Source organism: Arachis duranensis, chromosome 3 (assembly GCF_000817695.3).
Source record: "Arachis duranensis cultivar V14167 chromosome 3, aradu.V14167.gnm2.J7QH, whole genome shotgun sequence".
NCBI classification, from domain to species: domain Eukaryota; kingdom Viridiplantae; phylum Streptophyta; class Magnoliopsida; order Fabales; family Fabaceae; genus Arachis; species Arachis duranensis.
In genome coordinates, this window is record NC_029774.3 from 129519507 (window position 1) to 129533995 (window position 14489).

At 30.5% G+C, this 14489-nt stretch overlaps 2 protein-coding genes across 2 annotated transcripts; both read right to left on the reverse strand.

Annotated features, from left to right (window-relative positions):
• Nucleotides 1–5190: 5190 nt before the first annotated feature.
• On the reverse strand, nucleotides 5191–8754 carry LOC107481596 (uncharacterized). The gene is made up of 14 exons (XM_052259772.1): nucleotides 8569–8754; nucleotides 8431–8507; nucleotides 8031–8189; nucleotides 7724–7937; nucleotides 7554–7640; nucleotides 7331–7467; nucleotides 7152–7232; nucleotides 7001–7065; nucleotides 6746–6918; nucleotides 6540–6670; nucleotides 6363–6450; nucleotides 6030–6246; nucleotides 5751–5857; nucleotides 5191–5606 (listed from the first exon to the last, which is right to left on the reverse strand). The coding sequence occupies exons 1-14, from the start codon at nucleotides 8752–8754 to the stop codon at nucleotides 5244–5246; spliced, it is 2085 nt and encodes a 694-aa protein (XP_052115732.1). The 3' UTR covers nucleotides 5191–5243.
• A 797-nt stretch (nucleotides 8755–9551) lies between these two features.
• LOC107481793 (2-carboxy-1,4-naphthoquinone phytyltransferase, chloroplastic) lies at nucleotides 9552–12073 on the reverse strand. The gene is made up of 10 exons (XM_016102107.3): nucleotides 11677–12073; nucleotides 11491–11594; nucleotides 11339–11410; nucleotides 11093–11231; nucleotides 10896–11002; nucleotides 10726–10825; nucleotides 10610–10648; nucleotides 10416–10526; nucleotides 10251–10316; nucleotides 9552–10171 (listed from the first exon to the last, which is right to left on the reverse strand). Exons 1-10 carry the CDS (start codon nucleotides 11965–11967, stop codon nucleotides 10070–10072), a joined length of 1131 nt encoding a protein of 376 aa, XP_015957593.1. The 5' UTR covers nucleotides 11968–12073; the 3' UTR covers nucleotides 9552–10069.
• Between the last annotated feature and the right edge of the window lie 2416 nt (nucleotides 12074–14489).

Consider the following 14489-nt stretch of genomic DNA (forward strand, 5'->3'; position numbering starts at 1 on the left):
TTTTTTTCTTTAAAGTTCAATCATGTATGTTAGTGGTTTGTACTTTTTTTCCGATAGTTTGGACAGTTTCTAATATTTAATGTTTATTACTGAATAATATTTTATTTTAATTATTGTCTTTAAATAATACTTCTCCGCTAAGTTAACCCCAAATAAGAGCATTTCAAACAAAGAGGCATGTTAGAGTCTTTTCTGTCATCCTATTTGAAACTCCGTGACAGTGTTATGTCTTGTCACCCATTTTTTCACTCCACCAATTTTGTTCATTTACTTTATTATGTTGTAGTCTGTTCACCTATGTTTTTTTTTTATTTCTCTTGTCGGACATTCACTTCGTAGGATCAACGAATCTTGAAACAGTTTAGTCATTATTTTTTTCTTATTAAATTCTGCATCCACGGAAAGTGTTGCATTATACATAAAAAATCAAACCGGTCTGGTTCGACCTATGACTCGTGACCTAGGCCGGGTTGGCGACATAGGCCGCACCTCTTTCGCCGGTTCAGATCTGCCTCGTCCATAGATAAACAGCTCAGTCAGTCTCACAGTAATTCAAACCGGTCTGGTTCGACCTATGATTGGTGTAATTCGAACCAGTCCGGTTCGAATTGCACGGAAACCCTCTCTCTCTATAATTCGAACCACCTTGGTTCGAATTACATTGATTCATAATTCGAACCAGGTTGGTTCGATTTATTAACAAATAATTCAAGCTAATTCGAACTAACCAGGTTCGAATTACTACCATTTTGAGTTCGAACCAAGCTGGTTCGAATTATATAAAAATGCGGTCTGGCTTATTGCTGAAACGATTTTTGCTTTGGCGTATTCACGTTAGTTTTCCACTCATTTGGCTTAATACGGTTTTTTACCCTGAATTAAAATAATTGATATAATAAATTACAATTATTTGATTGATATAAATTATAATAAATAGTGTGATATTTAAATACATAATCAAATCAATTAGTTGATATAATTAATTTGCTATAATAAATTGTATTCAATGAGTTATAAAAAATAAATTAAGAAACACGCTAAGAAGTATGTCACGCCCATCATGAAGTGCAGAAATTCAATTTTTATATAATAAAAATATACATTCTTATATATGTTATAGAAATATGATTTGATTCCATGAACTTGCTTATTTTTTTTTACTTGCCACCTATATTCAGCATGGAATTTTAATTTTTCTAAAACAAATTTAGAAGAGAGAATAGTACTTTCATTTTGGAGAAAAAATAAATTTATAAAGAATTGACACCTCGCTTTCATTAGTTGATAATGCATTAAATATTAATTTTATATAATTATAATAAATATATTTTCCTAAATTAGTATAATCATACATTATTCATTAAATGTTAATTGTAATATAAATATAATAAAGATATTTTTTAAAAATAAATTTAAAAGAGAGAATAGTGCTTTCATTTTAGAAGAAAAATGAATTTATGAAAAATTGACACCTCACTTCAATTAGTTAGAGAAAAATACAATTTTAGTATATTAAGTAGAAGTATATTATTATTATTATTATTATTATTATTATTATTATTATTATTATTATTGTTATTATTATTATCATTATTATTGTGGTTGTTGTGGTTTAATAATATATGAAGGAGCATTGTTTTCATCCGTTTGGTGTTGGGCTGTTGGCCATTCCATGCTCCTTCTGTCGGCAATGTCCATTAGGTCATATCTGCTTTGCCTATAGATAAAAGGCTCCTCTCAAAGTAAAGGAATAAGGATCATGAATTGGACTTATCAGAGAAAAGGAAGGAAACAAATTCTGATAATGAGTTACATGACAAAATAAAAAATGGGAAATATATGTTTTTTATGAATATTAATATTATTATATTTTGTATTAATATTCATTTTATTTTTCTTAAACTTTTTACAATAATAATCTTCCTTTCAACTCTCAATTCTTGGGAATATTTCTTTTGTTAAATCATTTAAACATCTAATTAGTACTTATTTTTAAACAATCAAGTAGTAGTAGTAGTAGTAGTAGTAGACTACTATTACTGAATTAATCAATTGAGAATTGATGTGAACACCAATCAAGTGACAACCACCACCGACATTTATTTTCATTATATATTTATATTAATTCAATTAGATGAGTGTTTTAATAAAAAGAAAGATTATAATTATTATTATTATTGAATAATAACGATAATTATTGTTATTATATTAAATTGGCTTCTACAATATATATTTTGTTGCTTCTACAATCATGCAATAATATTTTCTTTCATTTGTTAACTAATTAAATTTGGTTATTTATATTAAATATATTTAATGATTACTAAAAATTAATCATATAATTATCATTATTAATAACTAATTATTAATAATTAATTTATATTTTTCTAAAATATAATTTTCTATCTTTTTGTTATTATTATTATTATTATTATTATTATTATTATTATTATTATTATTATTATTATTATTATTATTATTATTATTATATAGGTCACCATTAAGATAATAACTTGTCACTAATAAAATTTTAGGATAATGAATAAAAAATAGAATTATATCAATATAATTAAAATCAATATAATCAAAATAGTTAAAAATATTTTTGATTGATAATTAGGTTAATAATGCATTAATTATTGATTTTATATAATTATAATAGAGATATTTTTTAAATTAATATAATTATGAATTATTCATTAAATGCTAAGTATAATATTGTTATATAATTATAATTAAGATAATTTTCTGAAATAAATTTAAAAGAGATTAGTATAATTATAATAAAGAGATTATCTTAAATTAGTATAATTATGTATCATTCATTACATACTAATTATAATATAATTATATCAATTAAAGATAATTTTTAAAAATAAATTTAAAAGAGAGAAATAGTGCAATCATTTTGGAAGAAAAATGGGTTCACGAGAAAGTGACACCTCACTTTCATTAGTTGGAGAAAAATACAATTTTAGTATATTAAATAGAAGTAGATTGGTATAAATTATGATAGATTACATAACATTTGAAAAGAAAATAAAATGAATAAGAAGAAAATAAAAATAAATAGAATAGATAGAAGACTACAATAAAATAAATTAAATGTGAGAGTTTTTTTGGTACATTTCATATCACATTCCGTTTCAATAATAATAATAATAAATAAAAATACGTCAACTTGATATCTAAGAAAAAATGATGAGATAAAATCATAATACAGTTCTAAAGTAAAAGCTTAAATTAGAACATAATATCATTACATAACACATATTGAAAGTAATTTCACACTACAATATATCACAAACAGGTAAATGACTTAAATTTAAATACAAAACAGTTTTTATTTATACATACATGATCTATAAATACTTCATAGGTAACATATCTTATAGAGCTCCGAATGATAAGCATGAAAGTTGGAGAATGTGTAGTTTGTATCCACGATAGTTGTCTTCTTACAACGATGCCTCGTAGGAAGAAAAAGAATTGTTGTAAAAGCTATCAAATGAAAGAGTAATTGGTAAACGAATGATATTTTCTTCTAGCATACATGGTCTTTTATAGTGGTAAAATAAAAATGGAAGGAATCAAATTTTATATTTTTATATTAGGAATAGAATTTGATATTTATCCTAATAAAATTATTATTATTATCAATATAAATGGGTTAACAACTTGCCACTAATAAAATCATTGGATAATGAATAAGAATTAGAAGGATATGAATATAATTAAAATATTTAAAAATATTTTTGATTGATAATTAGTTTAATGATGCATTAAATATTGATTTTATATAATTATAATAAAGATATTTTCTTAAATTAGTATAATTATGCATTATTCATTAAAATAATTAAAAATATTTTTGATTAATAATTGATAAGTAGTTTAATAATGCATTAAATATTGATTTTATATAATTAAAATAAAGATATTTTCTTAAATTAGTATAATTATGCATTATTTATTAAATGCATTCATTTTGGAGGGAAAATGGGTTCACGAGAAAGTGACACCTCACTTTCATTAGTCGGGAAAAAACCCAGTTTCAGTGAAGACAACTCGATGAGGTATTTCATGGATGTGATGCATTGTAAATGATTGTGGTAAAAGACAATCGAACTGGAACATTAAACGATAAGAATAACTTAGAGTAACAACAAATAAAAAATTATTAAAAGAATAATATAATAGAATGAGTATATGAAAAAAATTATAAAAAATTATAAATTGTACCTTAAAAGGATCAACTTCAATAAAAAATGAAGAATACATTTTTATTATATGAAGTAGTAAAAAAAATACTAAATATAAAATTACGAATTGACTCTCAAATTTATATTCATGTACCACAGGAAAACACTATATATAGGCTTTAGTAAAACTTAAAAATCTTATTTATAAAATAATTTAGAAAAATTATTTGATATACGTGAATCGGATAACAAATATTTTTTTTTATTGTTATTACTATTATTGATATTATTATTATCATTAAAATTATTAAAAGTATTTTTAATTGATAATTGATAAGTAGTTTAATAGTGCATTAAATATTGATTTGATATAATTATAATGAAGATATGTTGCTAAATTAGTATAATTATATATTATTCATTTAGTATTAATTATAATATAATTACAATAAAATAATTTAGAATAGAAAAAAAAATTTATTCGTTTTGGAGGGAAAACGGAGGCATGAGAGATCGACACGTCACCTTTAGTAGTTGAGGGAAAACCCAATTTTAGTATATTAAGTAGATTTAGTAACTGATTTTTATATGTACACAACATTTTTGTAAAAAAATATTTGAAATGATTTTACATATTCTCGTGTTTCTTACAGGTAATTGTGTAAAGTTATTTATATTGACAATGGATAGAAATCAGTCTTATTTGAATTTTGAAATATGTTCCTAAGGCTCTGATAATGGATAGAAATTAGCCTTTCCTTACTTAAAAACTCAATTTTCGTGTTATATATTATTAAAAAAAAAGTTGAATTTAAAAACAAAGTATGGACAACAAATTAAAAATAAACTAGTTTTACAAGAAGCTGAATAATATCCTACTAGTATTTCTTTTCCGCAATTTGCTAGCTTAAATAGATTTACTTTATGAAACTACAACTTAACATTTCTATGCAGTTAAATTTGTAGAACAACCAAAATGAACTTCAACATTTTTGTTTAATCACTTCTGAATACTTCATGATCAAGTTTAGTCACTGGAAACTATGATTCTGAGCTTGGATGTTTCAATATTTCATCAAAGGATTCAAATGAAGAGTGTGAGCTTAGAGTGGTTCCTTGAATGAACCTATTGGAATCCATGTTTGATCTTAAACTTCTAAACTGGGACATCATTGAATCCCATTTTGAGGATAATGAAGATGATTGCCCTGAACTAGTTTTATCAGAATCATTATTATCCTCCCTCAAATCTTTACCGCCCGGCAACTGTTCGATAGAATGTGTTCTTAGCGCTCCATACTTTCTGCCGCGGAATCTCCTGCTCCTGTGGCCTTCGCCGCCTTCATTATTTTTGTCTTCTGCTGTTTTGGCAGTGTCAACTCCACTTGGAGTCTCATCCAGACCCTGAAGAAGGAAAATAGATACTTTTAGCCTTTTAGGCCACTTCAGTGGTAAAAATCACGAATCTTCACATACCTCTCAGGGAGTTTTGCATTTTGCATTTACAAATTGAAAATAGATTTTAACCTATTGGGTTTAAATATGTACCACAGTATTGCCTGCTGATTCTAGATCCGGGTTACTCGTGCTGAAACTCCTTGCTAACGGGAAAACAAGCTCGCCGACTTTGTGGCCTTGTTGAAGATGAGAACGCTCTGAAGAGAGGAAAGTGGTGAAATAAACTAGCATGTTGTTATTTTAGGTCTTAAATGACAGCAAATGTCTATGGTTATCCAAACTTGTATGAACAGGCTAAGGGGGGAAGCTTAGTATCTATTGATTTTAAGCATTACTTGTATTCACAACAATAAGAAGGATTTGAATCACCTTTATGCAAGATTAGTATTCCAGATGGGTCAAATCCATCCATATCTTCTGCATCATCTTTAATAAACTTGAATATGATCAAATTCTCAAAATAACTGATGAGCCAGTTAAAAAAATTGCATGCTATTAAAAAAGTGTATATAACCATGATGAGGGGGTAGATTTTGTTAAATCCTTTCCCGAAAAACGGAACAGCATCATCAATGTTTCCCATCCTCTGCACAGAAGTTAAGAGTTCATACACAATTAAGTAAATTAACCAATCTAAGGAATCTACTTTGCAACGCTTAGGCAAGATTAAAAAAATGCTAATCACCAGACAGAGTTAAGAACCTTTTCAAAAATGGTTTTTCTATTGCGGCCTATATCAATAAGGTTAAGAAAGTTGTAAGAAATTGGTGCTGCATATCTTGCAACCATCCTACAAGGAAGAGAGATGCAAAGACCAATTATTAAGAATTCCAGTTTACAGAAATGACTGAAAAAAACCAAAAGAAGTGGAAAACTTACGAGCATATCATAAGCAAGCTGACCGAGCTTGTTTGTCTTGGTGTGATTGAGTAAAACATCATCATTCCCATCTTAAACAAGGAATAATATGTACAAACACACATATACATCAAGGGTATGGATGCAGCTAACTGCAAAAGAAGAATCCCAAGCACATGAGCCTTAAGAGATAAGTTGTAGTAACTTGATGCATAGATTATTATTACCTGCACAAGAATCTCATCTTTTCCTGCAGCGTGTATTAGGATAGAGATAAGGGATAAATCAACACCATTTAGTATGGTAGCCTCTGCTAAAAGAATTGAAAATGACATGCATCCCAATATAACAGCAGCTAATCTTTGTAGTTGCTTCCTTAATATACACCGCCATAGAAATTCTGTTATAAATCAATATTATTTCAGGTAGTTATCATTGTGAGAAAACTAATCTCTATTGAATTTGTAACAAAAAACAAGTACCAGTTGTTTCCAAAAAAGCACCAACTCTGCCAGTGCGTTCAGGCCTCAAGCATGAAATATATTTCCTGCAAGAATAGTATCAAATATCTTTAAACCAGAAAATTAGTATCAGTACCAAGAAAGATAAGAACATGTAGATTTAAGAGCAAACCATCCTGTGGAGTCACGGCTCTCGTAGTTCTTTATGGTATCCTCCAGTTCAAGGGCTTCTAACACAAACTTGGTATATTCACTAAGTAAAAAGAAAAGAATAACAATGATATTTAGCACTTTCAGTATGAAAATGAAGTTTGGAGTCAAGACAGTGCATGTTATTAGAATCCAGAACACCTTTGATATCGGTAATACTGCTCTCGAGCTCTTCTTAGATGGCGTCTTAATTCTGCCATGGTTTTCTCATCTGTGTCATAACCCATGTCACGTCCTAGTCTTCCACCCTGTGGTTTGAAGGAAGGGTCTTCCTTCAACTAGAAAAGAAAAAAAATTGCATGAAAAATGAGTAATACAACATTTAGATACAAACCAGCATGATGTATTTGCTTATAGATGTTACCATCTGTGCCAACATTTTGTCAATTATATTCATGTATGGTCTCAAAGGATCACGTTTTGGCATTTGCTTTGATGTTGCCTGTGCAAGCTGGCAATGGCAGCACCACATAAATAAAGTGAGTGAGATGCCTAATAGAAGTTATGGCAATAGTGTTGGTGTGACTAACTTACAACAATGGCATTTGAAAAATCTTGGTGAGCATCATCTAACTTGACAGCCATTTTTGCAACTTTGTGGGAAAGGACTTTCTGCTGAATGTTCCAATCTGCATTCAACCAAATTCCCCTGGGAATTTCACACAAACCAAATCCAAGTAGAAACGCGCCGGTAACAAGTCCAAATGTATTTGAGCAAGCCATGGCAAAACCCATTATGTTACCACTCCTGCAAGTTATTAAGCATTTGGAAGTGCAGAAATCAATCAGTACATTCAATGAACAGAGAAACAACAAATCTTTAACAAAGAAAGAAGCAAACCAATCATGGTGGAAAGTTATGAGCAATATGAGACCAATGAGTGTTACAGAACCAAGAGAGAGATAGAAGACTAGGTTTGCATGTATGCTGGTCTTCAATCTTGTTTTAACTGTGAAATCTCCAGCATCTTCAAAACCCTGAATAGTTGGAATCACAGTCCTGTTTAGAGAAATAATTTAATACAAAACTATGAGTGTGCATTTCTAATTAACCTACCTAGCTGCCATATATGTTCTATACAAAACTATGATAACCTTATGTACTCCTACTATAATTAGTTACCATCAACATTAAACTAATAAAAAAATAATCTAGACAACATACTACATATGAATTAGGAAAGTTCTGAGTAAGTGTTTATGTGTACATATAAGGTGTTAGAAATAAGAAGGAATCTTACCATGTAAGTAAGAAGGTACTCCAATATGTCAAACTCCAAAGAACGGAAATTGCAACATTATGATCACCTCTTAATGTCTAGCAATCAGAGGAAAATAGTTACAATCATTAAATTAAATAAATAAAACAAACCATTAACATGAGTAGTTGATAATACCGTCCATATATCGGCGGGGACGAGGATGATGATGGAGAGAGAGCAGAACCAGGTGTATGCAACGGTGAAGAACACATATTTTGGCACATCAGGTCCAGAAAAATATAACAATGTTAAAATCACCATGCCTAATGTCATAGGCAATGATATTAAATAGAACACCCACATTTTTAATTCACTAATGTTTCACGCAATACATGCATGCATGCATGTATGTCGTTTCTTTTGTTCTTTCTCCTTCCCCTTTGTGTAGAACATCACATCAGAAGAGAACAATGTCTGAAAAAAGTGTGAAAGAAAACTTTAGGTTAGCGTTTAACTTGTTCAAGTGCAATGAGAACCGGTCAAGATGAGCTTTTTTTTAATATTAACTACCTCATTCAGCATACTTATACCAAGTGTCACTTTCATTTTTAAGGCTGTATGTTTAGTTGATATCAGAATCACCTCATCATATTCATAATATTTTTAGCAGTTGTATTAATTTAATATTTGGATTAAGTACGCCTTAAGATATACGCCGAAATTTTTTTCGTCCCTAAGAAAATCGTCCTTACCTTAGGGACTAAAATCATACGGAGATGGTGGCGAAAGCGGAGACAGAGGTGGATCGTGAACAACTTCTTCTTCTTCCCTTCCCCTTTCGAACGAGCAGAAACACTCCTTCTCTTATTTTTTTTCATTTTATAATTTTTTGTTATGGGTAATTTGATCCAAAATTTTAACATCTAAGTAAAAAGGACAATTTTGTATACAAAAAAAGATTGGAAACAAAAAAAATTTTGGCCTATACCTTAAGAACTAAAATCGTATTTAACCCTTAATATTTCATAGGGACTTACTAAAATACCTTTTAATTTTAATACTGTATGATATGAGATATAGACATTCTTGGTTTGCCTAGAAAAACCAAGGGAAAAATTCCAAGGGGAATGAAAAATTCATAACACGTTTTAATTGTAGAAAACATGTGGTAAATTGGATTTCCATTCTAGAGTTTCTTTGGTAACATAGAAGAATCAACCGTGCATAAATTCACCTGGACTACAAACTATGCAGTTACGTCATTTAGGGACAAGGAGCAATCAGATTTGAAAACAAAGAAAGGTATGTGTCCTTATATGTAACACCAAAAAAGGTGAAAACTTAAGTGCGGTCGACTTCACCTGAAGTTGATAGTTGAGGGTCATTAGATGAAAAATGAGTCAAATCAGTCAAATTATCTAACAATTGTCAATTATCAACTTCACGTGAAGTCAACTGTATCTGAGTTTTCACCACCAAAAAATGTTAAAACTATCAAAAAAGCCTAAGTGAGACTCCTAACTACATTGGTATCTCAACATATAAATTTTCTCCACTATTTATTTGGCCATAAGAAGTGGAGGCAAATGAAAAACACTTGAAAAGAAGAATGCAAAGAATCAGAATAAAATAGTGAGACAGCTTCCATCTTCAGACTCTTGCATGCATAGAATTGTTGTTAAACCACTCTAGCCGCTACCAGCCCACAAGCCAGAGCTGCTCCAAACAAAGCATGTAACCTCACACAGAAGTACTTTGCCATGAAGATCTTGCTTTTGTCCTGTAAGTACAGAACATAACCAAGGCTTAATACCAAACTCCAGCAATCATAAAAGGGTAACACAAAGTCTTGGACTTGCCTTATGATTTTCTTGCACAAATCTCACTACCAAGTTTCCAATTGGTAAGGTCAAGGCACAAAGGAACTAGAACCACCATAGTCATAGCAAGAGAGAAGAGAAACAAATCATAAGCTCATAACTTGATGAGAAGATATCAGAAATGAAGTGTTTAGAGTTGCATACAATACTGGCTGGGGGAAGCGCCTTGCACAGACCGAAAGCAATCAAAAGAGCATAGAGTGCCATGACTGCCACTTTCACTACCTCTGCGCCTCTTGCCGTGCCTAGTCTAACCTGAAAGAGACAATGGGAAATCAAAATTATAGGCTGCATGCATCATTGACACTGATAAGATAAATGTATTTGATTTTATATACCAATGGTGACATTTTTCCAACTTCCATGTCCCCTTCTATCTGAGAAACAAGTAAGAAAAGTCATCAACTTGAAGTTACTCTCATAAGAAAAACTAAGAATTTGGTAATGGAACTACCTGATGGAAATGACTACAAAACAAGATCATGGAAGTTGTGAGGCCAACTAGAATTGACACCGAGATAACTGTCCCAGTTAAGGGCAAACGGCTCATGGCACTATGGTAAAAAAATTAGTATTAGCAATCAACCATGAAAAAAATCAAATATTACAAGTGATTGAAGTAACCTTGCACTGCCTTGTAATAAATAAAAAGCAGTAGTAGCAAAAGGACCAAATGCAGCAAAGCACAGGGGCTCTCCCAGCCCTCGGTAGCTTAAGCGAAACGGCGGACACTGGAAAAGTAAAAGACTTGGTAATCTAACTTATGATTCTGAATAAACTTGAAAATGATTCTAACTAGTACCAGCAAAAGCTTTTGACACCTGATATACATAGCCACATATAATTGCGCAAGCAAGAAGCACGATCGAAGGCATATTTCGTGCCTGAACAGAAGCCCAAGTGAGGCCAATGAAGCCAAGAGCAAAGCACAAGTAGGCAGCAACAAAGGTTCCATTCCGGCTTTCCAATTCAACAAAAGGAATAAACAGGGCTAGTTACTATTTCTGATACTAGACAAGTCTTTGCAAATGAAAATAGAGTAATAGACAAGTTAGAGAGAAACTCACCTGCCAACTAGATTTACAACAGATTCCTTTTTGTTCTTGTCAGCACCAGTATCAAAATCATAAACATCATTGCTGCCATAAGTCATTAACAATTCTAAATGTGTTTTTATAATATTCAGTCACACAATCTTTGAAACAGCATAGAAAATCACCTTAAATTAAGCCAGGTAATAACAAGAACCGAAGAAGCCAAGAGCACAAAATAGGTCCTAGCAGAGAACATACCCATCTGCAAATAAGCTGCTGCACTACCTACCTATTCGTGGCAGCAGCAAAATCAGAAAAACTCTGTGAATTTCTAATTAAGGATACATGAATTTTGTAATGGAAATACTGACAGTTAGAGGAACCAAAGCAACAGAGTAAATTGGCAACTTGATTGCCCTCCAAATCAAGGTTGTCCTTGAAACAGACTCTTCAAGTTGTTCCTCTCCAAACCCAGAACGAGACACGTGTAGCAACAAGTGCCTTGTATGTATCCTTTTGTAATCCAGGTTGCAGCTGAAAAAGAATAATGACTTTGAATATGTATGCATGTAGAGAGGAACAAGCTTTCTCCGTATGTGGAGTTGGCCATTGAGTTTGTTGTGACCAAAGCCATGGATGAGGTTATAGCAAGTGGCTGCCATTTATATGAAGCCCAAGCTTTTCCTCATCTTTCAGAGAAAAAAAGAGTGTACAAGGGAAGGTTGAAAAAATGAGATGAACTGATGAAGCTCTTCCCTTTCTAGTTTCAAGTGAGAAAAAGAATCATAATCCTATCTCTTTAGAATCTATGTACTAAATGCCACGTAAGCCTACTTAGTGTGGGCTCTACTCTCATAAGTTGTAACCAGCATGCAATCAGGCATTAACAATTCTTAAGAAAAATCGAGAATTCTAATTTTTTTAATAAAAATTATTTTTTGTATAATTAAGAATGAATTACTTTTTTTTCTGTTCTTTCTTAAAACTTTTCTTCCTCGACCTAACTTGTACGGTTGTACCCACCCTCATGCTGTTTTTCTGCATCCAAAATTAAGGAGTACAAGATAGTCATTAAAACTTTAATTTACTTCTAAAACTAGTTATAACTAGTATTGATCAAATAATATTAACTTTATCATAATAATATATAGGATCATTATAATATATTTATGCTACGGTAGTTATGATATATAGTTTTGATTTGACTTCTTTAAACTTTTATAAAAATTAGAGGATCAGATTTAATAACAAGAGAGGAAAAAAATCAAATCTAAAAGTTTAATTTAAGTGAAGTATACAAATTTAAGAATTAAATTTGTGTATTAAAATTTTTAAAATATTAAAATATATTTTAAATGACAAATTTGATGGTCTGATTTGTATTTTTTACATCCTAATTAAATACATCATACTCTAACAACTTTATAAAATAAAATACCATCTTTTCTCTAATATCGAAAATGAAATAAATTTTAAAAAGTGATATTAAGATTAAAAAATATTACCAAAATATATAAAAAAATATGATTTTAANATTATACACACCGTAAGTATAAACATATTAAATTTATCTAATATATATTTAGAAAAATGTTAAAAAAACTATCATAATTTATTATTTTTATCATTACTTAGTCATTAATATTTAAAAATATAAAATAAAATATATTATTAAATTATTAAATTAAAGGAATTAAGCTAAAGAAATTAAATTAATAATTAAATAATAACTAAAAATAATAAATTCTCATAGCCATAACATTTTTTTATATATTTATATTATTATGATCACTTAAAGAGTTAAAGTTTTAACACTCCAAAAATAGGATTTATATGGGGAAATGGATCTTCTCATTTTTTTTAACACTTGAGGGAATAAAGTGTAATCTCTCATCATTAATTTTATAAGTGAGATAAAAAATAAATATGAGAGAGAGAGTAATAAAAGATAAGATTAAATGATGAGTTTGGAAAACTCCAAATTAATATTTGTGATAAACAAATATTATTAAAATATTTAATTGCAAAATTATTAATTCAATCTTCATTAATCTTATGTTAATTAATAATTTTGTTGTGCAGGTTTAATATTGGGCCGAAAACAATTTTCTGGTGCAAGCCCAAGATACATTCAGCCTTTGGTTTTGATAATATATGATGAATATGGCTGATTTGATGTTACTTGGGCCCAAATGATTTTGATTACTCTGAGCCCAAGTGTGTTACATGCTTTCCATTTGCTTTGTGCATGTTCCAAATTTCATCAGGAAAGCAAATGTTACTATTGGGCCAGAAATTTAAATAATGTCACAAGCCCAATGTGTTTAGCATGCATGGTCCGAAAGAAAAATGGGATTGGGGCACATTGATGAAAAATCCAACTATGTGAATTTAGTTGCTTGCCTCCAATGGATTCCATTTCTCATTTTGGATGGAATTCAAATTTAATTAATGCATTGGAAACATAAGAAAGAGAGAGAAGATTGATTTGATGGCTATTATGACTATGCACGCCACTCTAAGGGAAGTAAAAGCAAGCTATTCTCAAATTAATGTGCTTAACCACTCTACATTGCTTTTCTTCAGATTCTTTAATTCTCTCTCATCTCTTTCCTCTTCTTTCTTCGGTCCTTGTCCAGGAAACAATGGAAGAAATGTTCTTCAACCAAGAAAAAGAAGAAGTTGCATGCATCAAGACCATCAAGCTAATGATGGCAAGAAAACATACTAAAATAAAAATAAGCTGTAGCTAAGATACTTACCAAATGTGGTTAGATTTGGTGAGGTTATCTTGAGCTTTTCATGCTCAAAAAGAAGGATGAAGATTCGGCCAGCAAAGAAGATCTTGGAGGCATGGCTTGTCTTTGATTCTGCTCAACCACCACAGGAAGTAGCTAGAGTGGCGAAGTGATGGAAGAGGCAGAGATTGAAGCAGATGAAGCTATCATCATCATGAAGCATCAAGGGCCAGAAATCCATCTTGGAGAGGAAGCCAAGGATGGAGCGCTCGGATTGATGAAGAGTGATGACCAAGGAAGGACTAGAGGTATTCGCATGTTAGTTTTTGCATGAGTTACCTCTTCTCTCTTTGTGGCCGAACCGGTTTTGTTGTGAAGGAAAAGAAGCTGAGCTCGGGTTTGTGTTTCAACTGTGAAGGCTTCACTTCTCTATAAAAGGGGTGAAT